The sequence below is a fragment of the Ovis aries genome, chromosome 11 (assembly GCF_016772045.2).
Source record: "Ovis aries strain OAR_USU_Benz2616 breed Rambouillet chromosome 11, ARS-UI_Ramb_v3.0, whole genome shotgun sequence".
NCBI classification, from domain to species: Eukaryota; Metazoa; Chordata; class Mammalia; order Artiodactyla; family Bovidae; genus Ovis; species Ovis aries.
In genome coordinates, this window is record NC_056064.1 from 32973749 (window position 1) to 32997740 (window position 23992).

General features: G+C 56.5%; 2 protein-coding genes and 3 non-coding genes across 6 annotated transcripts in view; 1 reads left to right on the forward strand and 4 right to left on the reverse strand.

Moving 5' to 3' along the window:
* LRRC75A (leucine rich repeat containing 75A) overlaps positions 1–2184 on the forward strand; it is a 34404-nt gene extending 32220 nt beyond the window's left edge. For both annotated transcript variants that reach the window (XM_027974844.3, XM_027974845.3), the window contains exon 4: positions 259–2184. In XM_027974844.3, coding sequence (XP_027830645.1) covers positions 259–799 — 541 coding nt within the window. In that variant the 3' untranslated portion in view covers positions 800–2184. The remainder of the gene's footprint in view (positions 1–258) is intronic.
* Positions 2174–23005, reverse strand: TRPV2 (transient receptor potential cation channel subfamily V member 2). Its single transcript, XM_015098668.3, has 19 exons — positions 22849–23005; positions 21008–21244; positions 18760–18893; positions 16917–17210; positions 16000–16283; positions 13919–14092; positions 13408–13563; positions 12788–12883; positions 11944–12014; positions 11347–11512; positions 9523–9589; positions 9106–9422; positions 8141–8268; positions 7263–7342; positions 4005–5792; positions 3765–3811; positions 3266–3332; positions 2746–2824; positions 2174–2511 (listed from the first exon to the last, which is right to left on the reverse strand). Exons 2-15 carry the CDS (start codon positions 21205–21207, stop codon positions 5698–5700), a joined length of 2262 nt encoding a protein of 753 aa, XP_014954154.1. The 5' UTR covers positions 21208–21244; positions 22849–23005; the 3' UTR covers positions 2174–2511; positions 2746–2824; positions 3266–3332; positions 3765–3811; positions 4005–5697.
* LOC114117087 (small nucleolar RNA SNORD65) lies at positions 2584–2657 on the reverse strand. Its single transcript, XR_003590878.1, has one exon. It is a non-coding gene; the product is annotated as a small nucleolar RNA SNORD65 (small nucleolar RNA).
* Positions 3416–3487, reverse strand: LOC114117064 (small nucleolar RNA SNORD49). The gene has a single exon (XR_003590856.1). It is a non-coding gene; the product is annotated as a small nucleolar RNA SNORD49 (small nucleolar RNA).
* Positions 3889–3955, reverse strand: LOC114117065 (small nucleolar RNA SNORD49). The gene has a single exon (XR_003590857.1). It is a non-coding gene; the product is annotated as a small nucleolar RNA SNORD49 (small nucleolar RNA).
* Positions 23006–23992: the final 987 nt, after the last annotated feature.

Here is a 23992-nt window from a genome sequence, read left to right on the forward strand (position 1 = left end):
TAGGAAGAAAGGAATCCAGAGCAGACCCAGACGTTTGGCTGCTGAAGGTACCCTTAGTCACTGGGGCCTCCCCTGGGGTCCCCAGCCTCTGCCTGCTGGGCAGCCAGGTTGAGGTGGGGCAGTGCAAGGGGCCTGGGGTCCCCAGCCTCTTGAAGTCACAGGGATGAGTGGAGGCTGGCTCCTGGAGGGACCCACCTCGGCCTCCCGAGAAAAGCCTGCCGCTCTTGCTCGAACCCTGCTGTCCCATCTCCCCTTCAGCCTCAAGGCGGTCCTGGCCGGGAGCCCTCCGGACAACACGGTGGACCTGTCAGGCATCCCGCTGACCTCCCGTGACCTGGAGCGGGTGGCCAGCTACCTGCAGCGCTGCGGGGAGCAGGTGGACAGTGTGGAGCTGGGCTTCACGGGCCTCACGGACGACATGGTTCTGCAGCTGCTGCCAGCGCTCAGCACGCTGCCCCGGATGACCACTCTGGCCCTCAACGGCAACCGGCTGACGCGAGCCTTGCTGCGTGACCTCACCGACGCCCTCAGAGACCCCAGAAAGTTCCCCAGCGTCACGTGGATCGACCTGGGCAACAACGTGGACATCTTCTCGCTGCCCCAGCCCTTCCTGCTCAGCCTACGCAAGCGCTCCCCCAAGCAGGGCCACCTGCCCACCATCCTGGAGCTGGGCGAGGGCCCAGGCAGTGGGCACGAGACCCAGGATGAGGCCCTGGGCCCAGAGGATCCCGGAGGGGGCCCCAAAACCCCCGCCAGAGACCAGGAGCACAGGGAAACTATAGGTGCAACCCAGACATGACAGGGGAGTGTGGGCCAAAGTCACTCCTCCTGGGATAGGATGGCTGGGGCTCCTGGGAAGCTCCACAGTGGGCCTGGGCAGCGCCTCCCCCCACCCCCATGGGAAGCCGGATGGAACCATCTGGGAAAGGAGCACTGTTAACTCCTCTTCGGTCCTTTCCATCTTCCCCGTCCACCCATGTCTGCTGCCTCTGGTTCCTGAGAAGTCATCCCTGGCTTGAAAATAATCCACCCTTAGCCTCCCTAGACCTGTGGTTGCAGCTGGTTGAGGGTGCTGGGAAGCCTGAGCTACTGTGAATCCGGAGAGCTGTCCCCCAGGAAAGGAGTGTAGCAGGTGCCCTCCATCTAACCCAGGACTCTCCAATCCTGAATTACAGATATTCAGGCCACCAAACCCCAGCCAGATGCTGACTGTACCCCAGGTCAAGGGCTGGGGGAGGGGACTGGCTCCTAGAGACCCCAGGAGTCCCCTCTCCATTTGGACTAAAGGGTATCTCCTTGTGGAGCCCTGGGCTCCTTGAAACAAACTTCCCATCATCTACAAGGTCCATCTTTCTGCCTGTGATGTGATCCCAGGGCCTACCCAGGGGACCAACTATTTCCTAAACCTGCCAATATTTATGGCAGCCTGCCTAGCAAGCCTGGGGTAGACCAGCACATGCACAAAATATGACCCACTCAGAAAACCCCATTCTCTATGCAGATTACCAGACCTTCCCATAGGTGATTGTTGCTAGGGTACAGACCACAGTGAGCCTTGCTTCCTTTCAAAAGGACCATTTCTCATAAAATTCCTTCCCATGAGGTCCCCAAAATTAGAGCACATTCCCCAAACCCCAGGACCACAAAGATGAGGTGCCCCCGAGCAACCACAGCTGGGAGGAGGGGAAGAAAGCAAGTCTCCACCCCACCTTCCCAACACCCAAAGCCTACCCATTCAGGCCCAATCAAAAAGCCCAGCTGATTGCTGAATTGGAGAAAATTATTCATGTACCCATGATGTTGGTTAACCAGGGCCCCTCAGGTAAACAGAGGGTTAGGGAAGCTTCTAATCTGATGCCAGAGAGCCAAGACCTTTACAGACTGGGACATCAAATGCTGCAGTCTGGGTGGGGATGGGGCTGGGGCTTCAGGAGAGAGGAAGCTCATGCCAGTGGACAGAGCCCAGAGGAACAGGGACTGTGTACAGATGCCTTAAATGCTTTGGGATTTTTGCCCTAAGTCTCAAGAGGGGAGAACACCTTAAACTGACCATAAGGGAAGGTTACAAGGAGTTAATTGGACCACTAATATCGACACGACTTAGAGACCTAACAGTATTTGTCAGCAGTGATCAGACTTGACTTTTTCTTCAAAAATACACATTTCTAAGAACTTAATACAAAAGAGCATCCTTTTATTACATCTATGGTAACTGCATGGAGTTACAAATTTCAGGAAGTTTCTCTCACCCAGTATGACAAATGCATACAATATTTACAAGTACAAAAAGCTACTTTTGCTTAAGGGACAATACTAGGAAACTATGAATTTAATGACTCCACTGTCACAGAGAAAAGCTGCCAAATCCATTTCTCAGCTGTTTCACAATAAGAATGTCCTCTTTGACACTCATCACAAAACAAAACGTTGAAGCCTGTCTTTTCCGCGTCCAAGTTGATGGCTGCCACTGGTCCTTGCAACTTCCAAATTCTGCCCCTGCTGCAGCTTAGCCTGCAAGGAAACTAAGTATCAGTGAATCTTACTTTATACTCCACAGAATAGTCATTCACAGCATAAAGATATCCTCAGAAAACCATAGGTTCACCACTACACAATCTGCCGGTAATTCCAGCTTCTTTTGGGTGATTTCATCATTGATATCCTTTTCTGCAAAACCATTTTAACAAAACTAGCTGCTCATCCATTCTACCATGCAGAACGGTCATGGTCCAGATCAGGTCTTACCTTGTCCTGGGCTGGGGTGCTCCGGCCATGGCTGCCGGCTCTAAAACTCTGCTGGTCACCACTCTTCAGAGCTCAGACCCTGGAGGGATGGATAAGGCACCTGTGGACAGGCAGCTAAGGGCAACTGGAAGCAGTTTCCACTGTGCTGACAGCCACAGCTATACAAATGCACATCCATCCCCTCAACAGTCCGTAGGGACTGAGTCATAACTGCCATCTTTATGTGTTTCAACTTCCATTCAGTCACATTATTTTAAACATTACACACCTAAGGCTTTCGATTTTCAGAGCATCTCAAGAGCAGAAAGTTTGCTCAGGACTCTACAGCCAGGACATAAAAAGGAACCCCTGGGGTCACTCTGCTATCTAGTCCACACATGAACCGAAATCATTCTCAGATACTCGGTGGATAAAGGTCAAGTTACTAGGTCAGCCAGAGGAAACTGCCAACATATGGTCCAATAGCAACTTCATGATTCAACACCTCGGCCTCCTCAACTACAGTCCAAAGATTATTTACCTCGGTCCAGGCTCCCATACTCCGTGGCTGGTGATCACGAGCTGGCAATGCCTCACTAGTTAGCAACCTGGGTGAATATAGAAATTACGGGTCACAGTCCAGACCACCGAACTCCCGGGCACCGGCAACTGGTGACGATGCCTTGACTGCAGTCAGTCGGGAAACTTTATCGTCAGTTATCGCTTCTGACGGCACTTCCTATTAAGTGATCTCATCAGAGCAGCCAAGCACCTCACCACTCCTAGTACCGCCCCAGGGACCTGGGCTTTGGCTAAACCTGCCTGAAGGTATCTGTTACTGAACACAGACGCGGTTTAGACAAAACTCGTTTCAGGCTAGGGGCCGCAACCTAATCGTCCCAAACACGCCAAGAGGCCGTGCATAATTATATCAAATGTATGAAAGTGACAACGGCAAGTCATATCCATGCGTTTAAGGGTGGAAGAACCTTAAATACAGCTAAGCTAACCTTATTAAGTCCACAAAGACCGGATCTTACCTCGAGGACGGCTGCTGCTCCCGTCTGCAAAACCATTGGGCAGCCATCTGAAACAAGGATCAGGACGTGCATTTAGGGCAGACTGGCAGCTACGGGCACCTAAAGGGTCAGGTGTCAGCGACCGCATCAGATAAGCGTAAAAGTCGTCAGTTATCGCTTCTGACGGCACTTCCTACGAGATCATCAGGACAGCCGAGCAAGCCTCGCCCCGCGCCCTCGGGTGCAGGAAGCTCCGCTTACCCGTCCTCCTCGGGGTCACTCACTCCAGGCCGCGAGCCCGGGGGGAGGGGTTCCCAGACCGCGGAGGCCCTGCCGGACAAAGATGCACGCGCTCCTCCATCTCGGTCCCTAGATATGAGCACATGGCCAAGGCGCCCGCCCCCAGGCCCGCCTGGCCGCAGCCGCCCGCCGCGCTCCAGTCACGCTTCCCCGGAACATCGGTCGAGAAACTAGCGAGACAGGCCCTAACTGGGCAGACGAACCAGCTCGCGACACCGGCAGTGGAAAGGCCAGAGAGTCTGCGTCCCAGCCCCTTAAGGAGTCGGAACATTCCACTCCTCAGCGATGGGAGGGGAATCCTGGCAAAGACTCACGGGAACTTCCGGTCCGTTTAACGGCACAAACGCCGCCGCGCCGGCCGGACTCCCCCCTCCTGCTTAGCTCATGGTCTCTTCCAAGGCCCAAGAATTCTGGGTCACAGGCACGCGGCTAGCCCCAGAGCGCTTGCGCAGAGCCCGAGTTCGCCAATCTGGTGGAGAGCGTTCCGCCGCACCGACCCCGGGTGGTCGGGAGTAGAGATTCGGCCTTCGCGAGCTTCCGCTTGCTTCTCTGAAAGGTGGAGCGGCAGAGGCTACAGACCGTGGTTCTGCGCGTTACATGCGATCACGCCCTCGAAACCCTACTGAGGCTGGCGCGCGGCAGGCGTGCACACACCGTGACCGCTCCTCGTCCTGGGGGCCGGGGCCGTCTGCCCTCCGCGCACCAGCCCTTCCAGCCACTGCGCCCCGACCGCCCCCCTCACTCCCCTTCCTCCGTCCCCCGCTCCTTCGAGACTCCTCCAGCCGCGCCCGCGTTTCACCAGCGGTGAAGCCTTCCTCCCTCCCACAGCGTGGGAACAGGCTTGGGTCTGACCACTTAAAAAACATTCAGCCCGTCCACGCACGTCCTGTGAACAAACACACAGGACCCCAAGGGAATATGCCGGAAACGCAGTGGTCACCCATCAGTTACTGAGCAGGTCTTAGAAATAGGCATGGGGTTTTCATGTAGGGAGGGGGGCTTCTAGAGGGGCCCACGCCTAGCGGTCAGACACCCACGAGGTCCAGCGTCATGCGCGAAGGATTTAGTGTAAGTGCCAAGAAGACCAGGAGGCGTCCGGAAATGCTGGGGGATGACGGCTAGGGACCCCGAGGGCGCCCGGAGCCTCGAAAGCCTTCAGAGGCCGGGGTAACCTTGCTCTCGTGTCCCAGGGGGATCCCTCTGGCTTGCAGGGGTGGGAACCCCTGGATTGCACAGGAATCGGTAATCCACAGCCTGAATGAAGTTCAGCCCAGGAGCGGGCTGAGAGACGTCCTGCAGGTGACTTTAACTGGTGTCGAGGCTGGGGTAGAGGTGGCCCTACTGGCCTGTGTCCACCACCTCGCTTCTGCGGTGACAGCAGGCACAGCGCCTCGGCCAGCGGCCTGCACCCCAAAGAGGGCAGCTGTGGGGCTGCAGGTGAGGGTCCCTGTGCCCAGGAGACTGAGGGAACAGCCCCGCCCCAGACACAGGTAAACTCTCAGAGAAGTGGCAGATGCCAACCAGCCCAAGGGCCCAATACCTTTACTCAACTAACGTTTCCAGGAGAGTTACCCACAAGAAAATATTTATTCATTTTTGCCACCAAAGACCCCTGGAGCCCCAGAGCCAGCAGGTGGGACTGGAAAGATATCCATCAGTGGGACTGCAGGGGCTGCAGGGGCACCTGGTCTTCCTCAACCGCGCTGTCCTGGCTGGACTGGGAGGCCAAAGCCGGGCTCTTCATGGTGCCTGTAAAGGGATGAAGACCACGGTGGCCTGGTCCTCAGGGTGTGTACCCCAGGAAGCAGGCTCCAGGAAACAGGAGGAGGCCACAGCTATGGCACCACTCCTGCCTGTAGACAGCAGGCAAGGAGTCCCAGGCAGTGCCTCCCCCCACCACGTGCCCATCAGGGGCCTCCTCCCAGGAGCTGAGAGTGCCTGCAGGTGACAGGCTCTTGTGTTAGAAACCAGAACACCTGAGATAATGTGCTGAAAAGCCAGAGGGTGGCGAGAGTCAGGTGCTCAGAGAAGAGAGGAGACCCCACCCTACCTGGGGAGAAGATGGGAAAGGTGGACGCCCAGAGAATGGAAGGGCACTTGGGACAGAGCCAAGGAGAGATGAACAGGGAGCACTGTTGAAGGACTGCCATCACATGGAGGGAGGTGCAGGGAAGGGGGCTGGACAACAGTTTTGGGCCTTGACCCGAGGAGGAGGAATGTGGCCTTCCAGGCAGTGGGAGGCGTTGTGTGCTGGGGGCTGTGTGTGGTTTTTGTCTGCATCAGAGGGACTGGAGTGGGATGAGCCTGGAGCCAAAAGCCTTGTCTAGGATCTGGGTGCAGACGTGGGAGGGAAGGGGCAGGGCAGAGGGTCCCAAGGACACTCAGCACCAGGGGGCAGGGGGTGGTAGAGACCCACAAGTCCTCCCGCCTGGGCGAAGAGGAGCGGCCTGACAAATGTGGTCCTGGCAGGGCAGCCCCAAGGCTGTTCCCGATGGTGATGTCCAGTTAGAGGTTAGAGCAGGCAGTGGGGTGTGGAATGACAAGGGGATTTTCAGAGTCTTGAAGGGAGGGGACAGCAGGGCTCAGAGGCAGGAAGTTATCAGTGAGGGCCGTGTGGTCAAGGACCCAGGAGCCCTGGAGGCCAGAGGAGACTCCACACACCGGTTTCTCGAGTGATGGGGCGGCTGTTGGGAGGGGGCCGGGGCACAGCAGGTGGAGTCTGGAAAGAGCATGAGAAAGGAGAGAAGGGCAGCCGGAAGTCCTGAAGTGGGAGCTACAGAGGATTCCAGAAGGGGCCTGCCCTGCAGAGAGCCAGTCCTCATAATAGGCCTCTAGTGGGGGTCATTCTTGGAGGGCCAGCACCACCCTAGAATGGAGGGGCCTTGAACAAGCCTCACGGCCCAGGCAGAGGAAGTGGCTTCTCAGGTGTGGGGGTGGCCAGGCTGGCCTGTCGGGGTGGAGCCATTGGGCACTGGCTTGTTCCCCTGCTGGGTCCCCCCAGAACCCACGGAATGAGTGGAGGGTGCAGCAGAGGGACAGACAGAAACCTGGACAGGAAGAGGCAGGAGGGGAGGGTGCACCAGGAGCTGGTTGCCCAAGTGGTGGTGAGGAGGGGGGACAGACTGGGAGAGGCACCACTTTATGGGACAAAGCCCCTCCACGATGGAGCCTGGAGCCCAGACTCTCCGTGCCAAGCAGACACGCCCCACAGCCACTCACCAGGGCCGCCCTGCCCTGAGGGCTCCTCGCACACCGTGGGCAGCGTCTGCTCCCACGCAGCCCAGTTCACTTCCTCTACCCTGCAGGAGACAGGGCAGCCGTGAGGCTCCAGGAGGCCAGGGGTGCAGGAGAGCGGCTGCTCCAGACGAGGGCAAAGAGGGCGAGTCTTCTCCACAGGACTCTGGACCATCTACCAGCCCACCTGAGCCTGTGCTCTCAGCTCTCAGACCGTTGCCCCTGCCAGGGGCCCACAGGGAGGAACAGGCGTCTGTCTGCTCTGGCTATTCACAGTGACCTGGATTGTCCCCAGCATCCAGAGAGGAATTTAGAGGAGCTGGATCTCTGTGGACTCAGGCTCTGGAATCTTTTCACAGCTACTCCACGTCCTACGACCCACTCCTTGCTTGGCTATGCCCTCAGAGAAGTGTGTTTCTGGCCATGCACTTGTCACCAGGCTCCCTCTCTGTGGGGAGAGTCTGCTCTCAAGGGAAGGGTTGCAGCCTCAGGGTCAGGATGGGGGTGGAGAGTAGAAGGGCAAAGCCAACCAGTCACAGCAGGCTTAGCACACTCTGACCCCAGGATGCCTCTGGCTTTTGACCTCCTGACTGTACCCCATTTCAGGACTGAAGGAGTTAGTCACGGACCATTGGGGAGGGACCTTCAGTTTCAGTCAGTGGATAGGAAGATGAACTGATAGGCAGAGCGGCGGGTCTTGGAGCTCTGGGTCTAACGAGGTCCAGCAGCACTGACCTCGCCTGCCCTGGCCAGAGTCCTCGGACACACAGACCCTGCCTTTCCCTCCAGACCTGGCTTTCCTTCCTAGCTGCTCCCCGCTGGTTTTCAGCAGGGCCCCCAGGCTGCCCCGGCCCCCTGCTCACCTGAAGCACCAGCGCTCGTCGGGGCTACCATCTGGCCTGGAGCCAACTGTCAGTCTCACCCCTGCCCGCTGCTGCTTCCTCCTGCACCACCAGTAGCCCTTCTCCATCTCTAGGACAGAGATGGCTTTCTGGGAACAAAGGATTCGTCAGACAGTGCGGCCGGCACTTCACAGCGTAACTCAGCATCTGTGAAGTGTGTGGATCTGAATCCAGCCCCACAGTTCACATGCCTCTGTATCAAGCCCTGCATCCCCTGAATGTGTTCCCACTTAGAGACTGAAGATGACGTGTCCTGGGTGATTGCTGGGGAGCCCGCAGGTGATGCATGCCCTACAGTGACTTGCAGTCACATAACTACACTTTTAGAACTACAGCAGGCACAGAACTTCACAGTGCCTGCCCCTGGCACTCAAGCCAGTTGGGGACGGCATGGAACTTTGCAGGTGAGGCTCAGAGAAGATAAGTGGCTTGCCTGGTCAGCAGTGAATTGGTCACACAGTTCAGCACCCCCTCACCCACAAGGCTCTCCCCGCAGCACCTGTCCAGACCCACCTGGACCCTCCCAGCTCTCATCAGCTCCCAGCTACCCCAGCCTCTGCCCTCCCCCTCAGCTCCTCCAGGCCAGGCCAACCCAGGACCCTGCATCCCACATGTGTCGCCCACCAAGCTAACCCCACAGAACATTCGATGAGTACCGAAGCGGGATGCACGAGGGCGGAGTCTTCATCTCGTTCTCTGCCATATGCTTGGAGCCTAGAACCATGTCTAGCCCTGCACTGGGCACTCGGGAAACACTTAGTACTAACAATGATGGCAGCTAACACACAGCACCTAGTATGTGCGAGGCACATCCCAAGACCTGATCCATCCTCAGGTCAGCCCTGTGCAGGATGGAAAGAATGGACAAGGGAGATCCCACTCGGGGGCTCAGGACACAAGAAGCGATGGGGACCCTCCCCAGGTACCTGCAGCTTCCAGATGCTCCAGCTGTCGGTGGCGACGCTGTTGACGGTCTCGCTCATGAGCGCAATGAGCATGTTGAGCAGCAAGACGTAGGTGAGCAGCACATAGGCCAGGAGCAGCAGCAGCACCACACCGCGGAAGTGCAGCTGGTCTTGGAAGGCCAGCTCGCCCATGCCGATGGTGAACTTGAACAGCTCCAAGGAGGTGTCCAGGATGCCCTGGTATGGGGCCTCCTTGTCCTCCTTCCCTGCCACCTCTGTGGAGTTGGAACCCGCAGGGGCCCCGGTGTCCTGGGGCTCCCGACTCAGGCTCACTAGTGCTGCGGGGAGGGGAGAGAGGCAGGGGGTGCTCAGCCTAGGGGAGACCAGCGGGCAGCCTCGAGGGTAGCAAGGGCTGGGCGGGGGAGCAAGGGCCTTTACCAACAGCAAAGCCGAAAAGGAAGACTAAGTAGACCAGCAGGAAGCGGAGCAGGTCCCGAAGGATGACCTAGAACACACGCCCCAGAGTTGGTTGGGGGGCCCAGGTCACTAGGTGTGACTCCAGGCCCTGCTTCAGCCCTGCACACGTGCACGCACACGTGCACGCACACATGCAGAATGTGTGCATACACAGGCCCTGTGGAGCCACAGTGGGGGGTGGGGTCTTTTAAAAAATCTATATCAGATCACATCATTTTCCTGCTCAAAACCCTCCAAGGACAAAAAGGCTCCAGCAGCTCCACGTCTGGATATGTACCCAAGAGAAGGAATGGAAAAACAAGGACTCGATCAGATAACCCAGGAACCCGTGTTTGCAGCAGCGTTGTTCAAACAGCCAGAGGTGGCAACAACCCAATTGTTCACAGATGGATGAACAGATAAACTAAATGTGGTGTCTACATACAGTGCAGTATTATTCAGTCTTAAACAGAAAGGAAATTCTAATGTGTGATAGCAGAGATGAAACTTGAGGACATTATGCCCAGGGAAATAAGCCAGGCACAAAAGGACAAATACTGTATGACTGGTACTTACAGGATGAGGCACTCAGAATAGTGAAACTCATAGAGATAGAAAGTCAAAGTGTGGTTACCAGGGGCAAGGAGGAGGCGAGTAATGGGGAGTTCGGGTTTCATGGGACAGAATTTCAACCGGGGAAGGTGGACAAATCCTGGAGATGATGGAGATGGTTGTACAACACTGTAAATGTACTTAATGTCACTGAGCTTCCCAGGTGGCTCAGTGGGAAAGAACCTGCCTGCCATTGTGAGAGATGTGAGAGACCCGGGTTCCATCCCTTGGTGGGGAAGATCCCCTGGAGGAGAACATAGCAACCCACTCCAGTATTCTTGCCTAGAGAATCCCATGGACAGAGGAGCCCCGAGGGCCATAGTCCATAGGGTTGAAAAGAGTTGGACATGACTGAAATCCTCCAGGGGCCTCCCCGAGGCCAGCAAAACCACTCCCTTCCCCCCAACTTCCTCCCATACCCTCCCAGCCTCTGTCTGTCCCTAGCTGTCCCAGCTCGCTCTGGCTTCCGGCCTTGATCCCTTTGCCTAGATTGCTACTTCCTTGAGCCTGTGGTGGCTGGATCATTCTCTCAGATCTTAACTTACATGCCACCTCTTCAAAGAGACCCACAGAGCAGCCGGTTTACAGCACCCAGTCACTGTCCCTCACACCCCCCTTACATGTTTCCTTCAGAGAATTTAGTGTAATGCACCATTCTCACTTGCTTTCTAATGCTGTTTCCTTGGCTAGAATGTCAGCTTCAGGAGAGCGAGATCTATTCTGTCTGTGAACAAAATACTGTGTTCCTGACACTTAGAACAGGGCCTGACCCATACCTAGCATCTGCTTCCTAAATGCTTGTTGAATGACTGAATGAATGCAGGCACCTCCACGTGCCCAGATGACCCAGGGCACAGCCACACTGGTGAGCTTCTATGCTTGGTCCCTGCTACTTCAGTGAGCACGGAGGCGCGTGCTCCTGTGTGGACACTTGCCAGCACACACGTGTGCACATGTGCTTACCCATGTGGAGGGCAGACCCTGAGAGCAGGCACAGGTATGTGCACCCTGATGCTGACACTCGGTGAGCGTCTGGGGGCATGGGGCACGGGCAGACTTGCTCACATTCCCCTCTGCCTAGCCTAGCTGGGGGGTGGGGTCGGCACGTGCCTGCTGAGCCCAAAAGGAGTCCCCCTGGGGTGCAGTGTCCGGCTCCACCCAGTCTGGCTGCACGGGGCCGCTCCTGCCTCTCACCTTCTGGATCATGACGCTGTAGATGCCCGTGTGTTGCCAGCCACGCATGTAGTAGAGCAGGTTCAGCCAGCCCAGCACCAGCGAGCACACGAGCAGCGGCAGGTGTGCCTTGACGGCCAAGAAGCACAGCACCTGGGACAGCACGGTGAGCAGTGCCTGGACCAGGCTGCGGGGGGCAGGGTCGGTCAGCTCGCGGGCCTCCCCTGGCCGGTGCAGACCCCCACTGCCCCACAGCCCCTGCCTCGGTCTCAGAGATGAGATGGCCTCCCTGTGTCCGGACTGGACCTGAGCATCCTGACCTCCATCTTGGGTGAGGTCCCTGAGGGCCCCAGTTCCCTGCCCTGTAAAACGAGGGTGACAGGAACAATGCCTGACTCGGCAGGCAAGGATTCAGTGAGACACAGCAGGTAAAGACTCTAGGCTCCACTGAGGCAGAGCGAGGACTCAGTCGACGTGATGAGCTGGACCCAACAGCAGCCCAGCTCTGGGGTCCAGCCTGCATGCTGGTCCCAGACCCTGGAGCTCCCTGGTCCCCAAAGCCGGTGTGGTGCCCCCTCCCAGGCCAAGATGGGGGAGGAGGGGTGAGGCCTCACGTACAAGAGTATTTCGAAGTAGCTGTCCATGAAGGAGATCCAGATGAACAGACGGCGCCTCCAGAAGTACCACAGCTGCAGGGGGGCAGGGGGCCGGGAGGACAGGCTGTGACACGTGCTGGGCCACAGCACAGCCCCACTGCCCTCAGGGCTGGATCGCCACTGTCAAGCTCCCCGCCCACGGCCTGTCACAATCCAACCAAAACCACCTCGGGGGCTCAGGCGGCAGCTTTGACTTTTGGGGTGCTTATGAATCTGGCTGGTAGCTGAAAAAGCTCCAGACTCTGTTTCCAAACTGTCAGACACCCAGACAATGCCAGGGATCCCCCGGCTCCCTGTGGATCCAGCTGGAGGGCTCATGCTCCATACGATGAAAGGGGCTCCTTTCCCTCCCCCTTCCTGGCTGCCCAGGGACCATCCGGTGCTCCAGCCACCCTGGCCTCCCAGAGAGTCTCCACACCACGGCCCAGTCTGTCTCCCGCAAGCTGGCAGCATCTTCCCCTGAGGCTGTCCTGCTCAGGCCCCTAGCCTACCCTCCTGTGCTCCTCAAGTGAGGAATGACCCAGCCAAGGGACCGTGGGCTGGGGGCCGTCTAGCTCTACTCACAAGGGAGCAAAGCTGGCACTGCCAGGGGATCACAGGAGTCATTTGCCGCCCTGAGGGCACCCCAGCAAGCACAGCAGGGTTAGGGCATTCAGGCCAGAAGGCAAGGCCGCCCTAAGGCTGCTCAGCACGGGACCAGGTATGGGGCTCAGTCTCCTGAAAATGCAGGGACTTGGTTAACCTGTGCCCAGGCTCCTCAGAGCAGGATTCTGGGTTTGGAGCGGGGTGGTCAGAGGAGCCCTCACCTGGCCTATGAGGAGGTAGACTCCCCCGAGCAGGAGCAGCACATGGCCCAGCAGCAGCATGGTGTTCCCAGCCATCACTTCCGGTGAGAGGAAGTCCTGCTCGAAGAGATGCTCGGCTCAGCCTGGGGTCCCCTCCCAGCAGCCCCCCACTGATAGCTAGGCTGGGGGCCCATTCTGAGTGTGAGTGGTGGGGAGGCCCCCAGAGTGGCAGAGCAAGCATTGGCTCTGGAGCCAGACTGTCTGGTTTCAGGCCCCATCTCCACCGCTCACAGCCTGTGTGGCCCTGGAGAAGCTGCTTAATCTCTCTGTGCCTCCCTTCACTCACCTGTAAACCAGCCATGATGAGAGTTATCATCTCAGAGACTTGTGAGATTAATTAAACATGTTAACACATGTCAGTCATGTGGAACACTTTCTCACATATGGTGCACACTCACTAAGTCCTAACTATTATTGTTGTTACCGCTATGCTGTTACTTCCATACTGTGACCAGCTAGGTTAGCACGTGGCTACAGCACCCAGCGGTCAGCATCTGCAGGGTGCGTGATAATCCTTGCCCCATCTTCTGCCAGGGTTGTTTCCAGCAAGCCTCCCCAGGACGTGCCCCTCCCTGCCTTGCCTTCTCCAGGGCAGGCTGGTGGTAGGTGACAGCGGTGAAGATGAACATGTAGGTCAAGTAACACAGGAAGTTGAAGAAGAACCTGGGGATGAGCAGATTCCACTTCGCCTGCAGCAGTTTGTTCAGCGGCTCCAAGACTACCATCCGGTGGCGGAGCTGGGACGGCAGGTGAGAGTCAGAGGCGCCTTTGGTTCAGCAAGTACAGTTGGGGGCACCAGGGGAGGGGGAGAGGACAGGGAGCCCCGAATGACCCCTCCCCACCCTCACAGCTACAGAGTGACCAGTCCTGAACAGGTGCTTGGCAACAGAGAGGACACTCTGGCGTGATCCCCAGCTCGGGTGGCACCGGTGTGTGGAGTGAGCGTGTGCCCAGGGGCTGGGTGGGGACATGATGCCACACCCCCACATCCCAGTTTCAGGGCCTGCGTGGTCCAGCAGGCTGACCCGAACGGTAGACCTCGCAGGAAGCTCTGCCAGGCCCCCTAGGCACACCCCCGCCCCATGGGCTCACTGGGCTTCGGCAGTGAAAGGTGATGATCTCCAGCACTGAGTTTTCCTCCCAGCTGTCCACAGAGGCCAGGTCATACAGCGACACCCGCACAGGCCCATAGGACCACTCGGTGAATTTTCGGGAAAGGTGCTGGTATGGCTCCGGGAGCTCCCGCTGCAGGATGTGTCTGAAAATCTACAGGGCCAGGCTCATGAGCTTGAGCTTGACCCGCATGGCCACCACCCCCACTGATGGGAAGCCTCGGACTCAGTGTCCTGCAGAGCAGACACACGCATGTGCCCTGCACACACGTGTACTTGTGCATATGAACTGTTACACACGTCCACGTACTAAGCCCCATGTAGGCACTCCCACCTACCCACCTATGCCAGGGCCTGCCAACCTTGGCTCTTCCTTCCCCATTCCTGCCCCAAGGCCTCTTTTCTGGACACTCTTATGGCCAAGGGACCCCCAGTTCAGGGGTCCTTAATGCCCCATGACATCAGAGGCTGCCAGCTACACATGTGTGTGCATGACTGTGGCCAGAGTCTAGAGCTCTCAGCAGGCTAGGAAGTGTCCCTGACCTGAACAGGTTCGGAGCAGTGTGGTTTTACAAATGAGGAGTGTTGGAGGTGGGGGCTTCCTGTGTTGGGGAGTGGCTTCCACAGGTCACACAGCCATGCCTTTAGACACAAAGGGAGGTCCCCACACCCCAGGGGCCTTGGAGGGCAGGAAGAAAACGTAAAACCCATTTATGTTCAATTTGGTCTTAAGCTTTAAAGACACCTATGTTCTAGGTTGTACACCCATGAAGCTCCCCCTGATAATAAGGATCAGACAATGAGAAAGTTTTTTGAGAAAAAAGTAAAGCTAGATTATGTTTATTCTTTTTGTTTAACCACACAGCTTATGGAATCTTTTAGTTTCCAGACGAAGGATCGAACCTAAGCCCTTGGCAATCAAAGTAGAGTCCTAACCACTGGACTGCTTGGGAATTTCCTCATGGTTACTCTTTCTAAGAGTAACTTATAACTTCCAGATAAATCAGCTTTAGGCATTAAAATTGAAACTGCAAAAGAAAAGTCTGGAAGAAGATATGGCTATGGAATACACACACATGCATACACACACACACGTATATTCATGCACACACACAAAGTTTTAAAATATTGTAGGAGTTAAGCAATAGCAAAAATTAAGAAAAAGATAATTATACTCAGCTACATAAAAATGTAAAAATTCTGTGTAGCAAAAAATGCCATGACATTTTTTTAATACTGAACTGGGAGAAAAATTTGCAATTATGATTTGCAAATTGTAAACAAAATGCTGTTATGTTCATGATCAATAACACTTATGGGGCTTCCCTGGTGGTCAAGGGGTTAAGAATCTGCCTTGCAATGCAAGGGACACGGGTTCGATCCCTGGTCTGGGAAATCCCATATGTCGCTAAGCCCCATGTGCCACAACTAATGACCCCTGGAGGCTGTGAGCCCCAACTACTGAGCCCGCATGCCACAACAGAAGCCCACATACCCTTGAGCGTGCACTGCTCAACAAGAGAAGCCACCACAATGAGAAGCTCTTGCATTTCAACTAGAGAGTAGCCCCCACTTGCCACAACTAGAGAAAGCCAGTGTACAGCAACAAAGACCCAGCACAGCCAAAATTTAAAAAATAAATACATAAATACTTTTTTTAAAAAAGAACACAAAAATCAGTAGGAAGAAAACCTAACAGCAAAGAATATGAGACAGCTATTTGCTGATCAAGAAACCCAAATGACTTTAAAAAGAATCCCTGGGAGTTCCCTGGTGGTTCAGTGGTGAGGATTCAGGCTTGTACTGCCATGGCCCAGGTTCAATCCCTTGTCGGGGAACTAAGATCTGGGAAGCTGCACAGTGCAGCCAAAAATATACAATCCCTGCTTTATAATGTAATATATTCATTCTGCAGCTCCTGGATAATTTATCAATAATAAACACACACGTAGGAGAGGTGCATGCCGGAACTGCTCTGAGCTAGACACCACCCCAGGCTCTTTCTGCAAAATTCCGGGCTGAGTACTACTGCTTCCTGGAAAGGGTGACCCGGCCACTCACCTCGATTTTGCCCTCCTTGGCGGCCAGCTTCAGGGGCGTGAGGCCCTGCAGGTTGGGCATGTCCTCCAGCTGCAGGCCCCCCACCTGGAGGAGCCTGTCGTACATGTGGGTCACCAGCATGCTGTTCTCCGGAGAGTTGTCTGCGATCATCACCAAGGCGTGCAGCACTGTGTTGCCCAGCGAGTCAGTGGCCTGCAGGTTGGCGGGCTGGTGCGTGTTCTTCAGGAGATAGGTCACCACATCCCACTGCTGGGTGCACGCAGCCAGGGAGAGGGGCAGCTCGCCTGGGGGCCAAGGAGACAGCTTGGGCCTTGGGTCTCTCAGCTTCCACCCGCTGGCTCGTTATGCTCCCTGGACTGCCTTGAGGTGGGTCAGGCAGCCAGAAGAGGAGATGCAGTATTATATCAGGGTCCCCGGCCCAGCCAGGCCAGGTAGTGAGCAGAGAAGGTCCTGGGCCCTGCCCAGGGCAGCTGCACCTTCTCTCAGGAGCTGGTCGAGGTGGCTCTGTCCAGCTCCGACCCAAGGGAGAGGACCTGGAGCTCTAAAGGGATAAGAGTGTGGGCTTGCCTATCAGGCTTCCCACCCCTTGCCTCTGTCTCCTTTTTTTGCCGGGGCCCAGACCCACTGCCGCTGGGCACAGATGTTCCTTCCTCCAGGCCCTGTCTGGTCGAGTCTCATCACACACCAGTGCTAGCTGCCCGCTCCCCTGGCCCTGGTCTGAGCTCAAGTGTAATGAGTGAGCTTCCCTGGCCAGATAAGGGTAAAACATCTCTTAGACAAGCTGCCTTTGCAGGTGGCCGAGTGATTAGAAGCATAAGGGGTCAGACAGGTCTGGGTTTCAGGGTCACATTAACCCTGTGACCGTGGGCGAGGCCTTATCCCCTCTGCAGTCCACTTTATACAAAAAGGCAGCTCACCGAAGTAGAAGGAGGTCTCTTGGCTCCTCTTCTGAAAGAACTGGCCGCAGGCCCGGGCGTGCACATCGGCCCCATTCTCCACCAGGAGCTTCACGCAGAGCAGGCTCCGCTTCTCGATGGCGATGTGGAGGGCACTGTGGCCTCGGTAGTACTCATCCATGCACTGGGCGTTGACCAGAGGCTGGGGATTGCCCGAGGCCTGGTCAATCTGCAGCAGTGGCTCGATGCAGGCGTTGGCCCCATCCCGAAGGTTCAGCACAGCTTTCATCAGACAGGTCTTCCCCGTGGAGCCCTCTGCAGGAGGAGGGGAGGGGGCACTGTGGTGTTCAGGCCACCCACCCACCCATACAGGGAGCACCCCAGCCATGCTGCAGGGTGATAAGGCTCAAGCCAGAGGAGTTAGAATACCAACAGGTATGGCTGCAATTTTCTTTATTTTTTAGTTGCAGAAAAGCTGCTTTACAGCATTGATTTGGTTTCTGCCATACAACAACTCCAATCAGTCATAATCATATACATAAATCCCCTCCCTCTATAGCCTCCCTCCCACACCTACATCCCACTTCTCTAAGTCATCACAGAGCACTGAGCTCAGCTCCCTGGGCTATACAGCAGCTTCCCACTAGCTGTCTGTTTTACACACGGTAGTGGATACACATCAATGATACTTTCTCAATTTATCCCACCCTCTCCTTCCCCTGCTGTGTCCACAGTCCATTCTCTGTGTCTATGTCTCCATTCCTTCTCTGCCATTAGGTTCATTGGTACCACTTTTTTAGATTCCATATTATGCATTAATATACTATTTGGTTTTCTCTTTCTGACTTACTTCACTCTGTACAACAGACTCTAGGTTCATCCACCTCACTACAGCTGGCTCAAATTTGTTCCTTTTTACGGCTGAGTAATATTCTGGTATGCTACAATTTCTGCCCTATAAATTAAGTTTCTAAGACGTGTAGGCAACATTGTCCACACAAGAGCGTTTGGAGCAGTGTTTGTTAAGTGGCTTTACCACTTAAAAACTCCATCTCTTCTGGGCAAGTCATTTGGCCTCTCTTAACCTCAATTTTCCTCACTGTAAAATGGAACCATCCCAGGGTTCTTGTAAGGATCACATGGAATTATATACAAAACTCTTAGTACACAGAGGTGCTGAGGTCAAAAATTACAAACAATCTAAATGGCCACCAGTAGGGGGTTAGTTAACTAAACTGTGGTCAATGTGCACGATGGGAAATTCCGCCGGTTGTTACGGTGACTGAGTTAGAGGCCTGTGCACCGAGATGGAGCGTGCTATAAGATGTAGTAAGAGGGGGAAAGCACATTACAGATCAGCACACATGGCACGGCCCCGCTTCTTATATATATATACCTCCTGAATTTAAACAGTTTGAAAAGATGTATTCCATATCATTATTAGGAGCCAGGATGATGGACTGTTTTTACCCTCAGCTTTATACATTTCATTACTATTTGAACCTTCTAGAATGCACGAATGTTCTTTCCTTCATTGGCCCAAATATTACAGGTACTTATATTTGGGGCAAAGAATGCTCTGGGATAGATGAAGTGTGTGGTATGCGTGTCAGATCTCAGTGATGCTGTTACTGAAAAAGAGGCAGGGAAAGGCCACATTGAGGAAGCCTGAGAATATCCCTTTGTCACTGACACGGCTGAGGGTAGCCGAGGCAGGCCCAGGTTGGGAGCTGGTGGGGTAGGTGGACAGGGGAGCGGGCTCTATCGGCAGGAGAGCTGCTAGGAGCACTGCCCCTCCTTGCCTCTCAGCTCCTGACCATGGTCGAGACCCACCCAGGGAGCCCTGGCTCGAGCGGTAGCCTACCTCTGTACTCCGAGTCTGTGAGGTACTTGCTGGTCCGGCGCAGGTACTCTGGTAGCCCCGCCAGATCCTCGGGGGCCCCCCGGGCCACGGCGCTGAAGAGCCGGTCTCGGCCAAAGCGGTTTGGGTCTGGCTGGCTGTGGGAATGTGGTTTGTGCCTGATAACTGCAAGAGAGCTCTGGGCCCCCAAAAGAGGGGAAGCTCTTTCCCCTTCCCAGGGAGCTCCATGAGAGCCTCTTGAGGGCCTCTACCCTCCCTGTAGCTGAGTGGTAAAGAATTCACTTGCAATGCAGGAGACACAGGTTCAATCCCTGGGTCAGGAAGATCCCCTGGAGAGGGCCATGGAAACCCAGTGCAGTATTCTTGCCTGGAAAATCCCATGGACAGAGGAGCCTGGCAGGCTACAGTCCATGGGGTCACAAAGAGTCAGATATGATTGAGCGACTTAGCATGCAGCATGCACTCTCCCAGACTGACCAATGAGACCCCAGGTGCTCAGACCCCTGGAGGAGGGGACTGTCTGGGGCCGTGGTCCATGGGTCCCCCGACCTCAGGCATCTGGGAGATCTGCTCTCACTCTCTAAGGTGCCCTGAGGGCCTCACAACAAGCACAGGGCTACCAGAGGTGCCCACAGACTTGGGGGCTGTCTGTACCACTGGTCCCCACCAAGGAGTCAAGAAAAGCCCCTCGTCTTCTCAGACCATCTATGGACTAACAACAGAGCAGCTGCCCCCCTGACCATCACTTCTGTCCTGGGTGAGCAATCTCTATCAGACAAACAAGGAGATAAAGTAACTTTCCCAAAGTCACATGGTGCAGAATTCATGGTGCGGGGGATGGGGTGGGGGGTGGGGGGATGGGGTGGGGGGTGAGGGCTCAACTAACTCCAGACCCCGACTCCAGAGAAACTCCAGCCTGGACAGACAGAGTTTCCGCAGAGAGATGGGTCCCAAAATGGAAACCAGATGCTCACAGAATTTTACTGAGAAGCCACACTTCTGGGAAAATCCCCAAAAGGAGCTGGTAACCTTTCTGAGTCTAGCAGGGCTGGGTGGGGTACCCCCGCCTGGACCCGTCCCTTCTCACAGAGGCCAGCTCGCCTCTGGGCTCCTGGCACCATGACCAGCCAATATGAAGGGACAAAGGGGGGACTAACTGACGTTTTGGGGACCCTCAGGTCTACCATGGAGTGGATCAACCAAGAAAGGGCTGGAGGCTCTGATGAGTGGGGGGGCTGCTGGGATCAGTCATATTTTAAGCTGTGATCGCATGACTGATGCACCATCATTCACCCAGCAGACCACGTGGACGCAGCATGACCAAGAGGGCTCTGTGGCTGACTGGGGAGCCTGGGGCAGTCTGGCTAGGGGAAGTGGCTATTTGGACAGGCACTTCCTGTCACAGGGTGGCATCAGAGTCCTGGGACAGGGAAGCCCATGGGGCACAAAGGGCACCAAGATGCTGGTTCTGCCTCAAGCTGGTGGCCCAATCCCAGAAGCTTCGCAAGCATCCTCTCCTGCCCTGGTGTGAATGTGACCTCGGTCCTGCAGCACAGACAGGACCAGGACAGGGGCTCTGGGCTCAGAGGCCAAGGCGGGTGGCCGAGTCCCAGGGGTGAGTGAGGCGGGGGGAAGGGACAGAGGGGCTTCCCTGGCAGAGTGCTGTCTGGCCCATGCAGATATAGCAGACCTCACGCTGGGGCATGCCAGGTGCACCCCTCCCCCACACCCACAGGGCTCCCTGCCAGAGTGGTTCCCAGGGTCTGAATTAGTGGACATCACAGGAAAGTCAAAGTGAAGGTGATTCCAAGAATAAGCCCACTGTTCTTAATCCCCAGAGTCCACGTCCCCAGGGCAACAGGTCCAGCCTCAGAGGAGCCTGCGAGCACGTGGGACATTCCTGGATGTCCTTGACTCTCCTGGACTGGAGTGTGGATCCTGCTACCACCCCTTGCAGAGACTGTGACAAACAAGGAACATGCCAGGCTCAGCTGAGTAATTGGAGCTGAAAGAATATGTCCCTACCAAGAGGAATGCAACCCCAGAAGACAGAAGGGCAAGAATGGGGAAGGTTCTGGAAGCAGCAACCTCAGCGAGCAGAGCGGAGTTCAGCCTGTCGGCCCTGGAGCCATCAGAGCCAGACCGAGGACCCCCCAGGCTGTGGGGAAGGGGTGCTGGTGTTGGGCCAGGCCACCCAGTTTGCTTCTGCTAGAAGTGAGGCCCCAGGCTCCATCCACACTTGCTGCCTCACCTGGCACCTGCCGCCTTTCGGAAGTTGAGATTCACTTTGATCTGTGGAGAGGAGTTCCGGTCCTCACCCTGGAACCGAGACTCCATGGGGGGTGGTTCGGTGCTCCCGCCCCCCTTTCCTTTGTCTCCCTGGGCACCATCTTCATCGCCTCCATCTGAGGTCTCGAGCCTGAAAGCAGGAGGGCTGGAGGGCGTAGTCATCCTCAGGGAAGACGGCTGCCCCTTCTGACTGGAACCTCTGTGGGGGTGGGGGCAGACAGAGATGTCAGAGCAACCTCCTTTTCCCAGTAGGAGCAGGACTAGAAAAGCTGGCTGGAGCCTGGGACCAGAGAGGCTCACTAACAGAAGCTGGGTACAAGTAGACTTTCCCTGGTGGCTCAGCAGTAAGAATCTGCATGCAGTGTGGAGAAGCAGGTTCAACCCTGGGATCGGGAAGATCCCCTGGAGGCGGAAATGGCAACCCACTCCAGTATTCTTGCTTGGGAAATCCCATGGACAGAGGAGCCTGGAGGGCTACAGTCCTTGGGGTGAGCACACACAAGTAGACCAGCCCCCAGGGCAGGGACTCAGTCCAACAGGAGCAGGGATAGGAGCCAGAGGAGGGAGGACCGAGAGGGAGGCTGTCAGAGAAACAGGGACCATCACTGTCCCTGACTCTTCCTCTGGGACTTCCTGATCTTTGAGAGGCCACAGCCCCTGGTCCCGAAACATTTGTGTTAATAGCACACCCCTTTCTCGACACAGCCTCCTGCCCAGCAGTTGATATTCACAGCAGATGAAAATGCAGTTTCGCGTGGCGGCAGGTCACTCCACCTCCCACGCAGAGTAGGAGCTCTCTGGGGAAGTCTTCGGAAAACCAGGGGCCTATCAAAGTTTTTATTTTGCTGCCAGGACGACCAGGGCTCAGAAGGGGGAAGTGACTTTCCCAAGGTTCCAAGATGTGGGCAGCACCTAGCCCTACCATGCTGTTCCTCTTCAGTTCTCAGAATCCTTCAGGGCCTGTCTGTATTTTCAGTCTTAGTGTCTCTTAGGGGGTTCAGAGCCAGAGGGAGATACCTCGCTGGCGCCCAAGCTGCCCTGAGCCTGCAGCCCCACCAGGCCCCAGGCTGGGCGGGGAGTTCAGCTCCAAGCTCCACCTCACCCTCTAGGGGAGCGCTGAAACCACAGCCGCCATCACATGGTAGGGTGGGGCCCCAGTGTGGAGTGGGAGAAGGCCCTGCGCCCCCCATTGGGTGAGCAGAGAGAAGGGAAAAGAGCCCAAGGTGGGGAGAGTGGAGAGAACAGTGTGGGGAGAGGGCGCAGGGAGCAGAGCTCGCGGACTTGGGGACGGAAGTGGGGGGCATAAGTGGCAGGGTGGACAGTGGCTGGGCCTGGACCATCTTCCTTGCAGCTTCAGCCTCCGGAGTCGGGGGCGGGGGGCGACGTGGGGGCATCTTCCCACAGAAGCAGAGGAGGCGGGGGCTGTCCAGTCCTCACGACGCAGTGTTGAACCAGCATCTTTCTGCGCACCCCGGGGGCGTCTTTCCCATGCCACTCGCCATTTAACCTGGCTAAGGTCCCCACCCTCGCACCGTTCTGCCTCCCGGTCCACGGCTCCCAAGCCTCCGCAGCAACAGCTGTCCTGCCCAACAGCCCCTGCCCTGCCCATCGTCGCCCCCCACCCCCAGCCTGGACACCCGCCCCACCATCTTCCCAGCGAGGTCAGGTGAAGGAGGGAGCCGGAGCCCCGCGGAGACCCTGGCTCAGGGATGGGCTAGCAAGAACCCCACTTGGGCTTCCTAGCCGCCACCCCCAGGCCTGGGGGTCCGGGCCCCTGGGACGCCCGCATCATCCCGGACTCACTAGCTCGGCGGAGGCAGCGCGAGACGTATCCGGCTTGGGGCTGCGGAGGAAGTGCAGCCGGGAGGGGCGCTGGCCGGCCGGGAGCCCTGAGAGCCGGCTGGGTCCCCCTGCGTGCCACCCGTTCAGCCCGCCTGGCTGCAGCCTGATCAACGCTCTCGAGGGAGGACCCGCTGGCCGGGATACTGACCATTCGTACCGAAGGCCACACCCTCTTTGGGGAGACACGCCCCGCCTCCCGCCCCGCCCCACCCCCACTGCCTGCCTTTGAGGCCCCCAGATGCCGGAGGTGGGGCAGTGGGAGGCCACCCTTGGGTGCTGGGTCCTATTCGGAGGAGAGGGGAGCTGGCGGGCCCTTGGGTCAGCGAGGGACTCAGCCCCTACACACTGACCCCCACCCCTCCTCTTCCCCACCATTGGTCCCCCAGCTGCCATGTGGCTCAGACGGGGCAGGGAAAGCTGATGTGGACGCTCCCGGAGAGGAGGGACTCAGCCCAGCACCTGCCCCTGGAATGCACCCCACCACCCCGACCTCCCGACCTCCTGGGACCTTTCCCCAGTCTCCCAGACCCGCAGCCTGCGGGCACCAGCCTTCCTTCCCTGAGCTAAAGGCGCTTCCAGCACCGGCCAGCAGGGGCGGCTATGCTTCTGAAATTAGACAACTCCCTTCCAAACCAGCCCTGGTCCAGACTGGCGACAGAGACACCATCCTACTAAGTAGCCAGCCCTAGGTCATCTCCCTCTCCCTCACCCCTAAAATCCACCCCATCAGGAACCCCACACCCCTAAACCTCCCAATTTGTCCCTATCTCTGCCTGGTCCAAACCACTGTCTTTCCTGCCAGGGAGACCACAGCCACCTTCAGGCTGGTCTACCTGCTTCACTCCTGCCTGGCACCCCTCCCTAATCCATTCTCCTTACAGCAATGAGAGTGGTGTTTCAAAAATGAAAACCAGATCACCTTACTCCCTGGCTTAAACAACCCTCCATACTAAGCCTGTACAGCAGGATACCCTTCTCCACACCCCATCTCTTATTGCAATCCTGCCGTTCACATGACATTCCAGTGTATACACCTGTGCTGTCCACTGTAAGGTCACCAGCCACAGTGGCTATTTAAATATGTCAACTATAGTAAAATTAAATT

Bases quoted from the DNA above. Each gene is read 5' to 3' on its own strand.
- TRPV2 (XM_015098668.3), bottom strand. From the start codon at position 21,207: ATGACTACGCCCTCCAGCCCTCCTGCTTTCAGGCTCGAGACCTCAGAT. The intron at 14,093-15,999 runs GTGAGTGGCCGG...CTGGCCCTGTAG, and splicing joins CCAAGGAGGGCAAAATCGAG to ATTTTCAGACACATCCTGCA. The intron at 11,513-11,943 runs GTACGTGAGGCC...TGCCCCCCGCAG, and splicing joins AGCTACTTCGAAATACTCTT to CCTGGTCCAGGCACTGCTCA.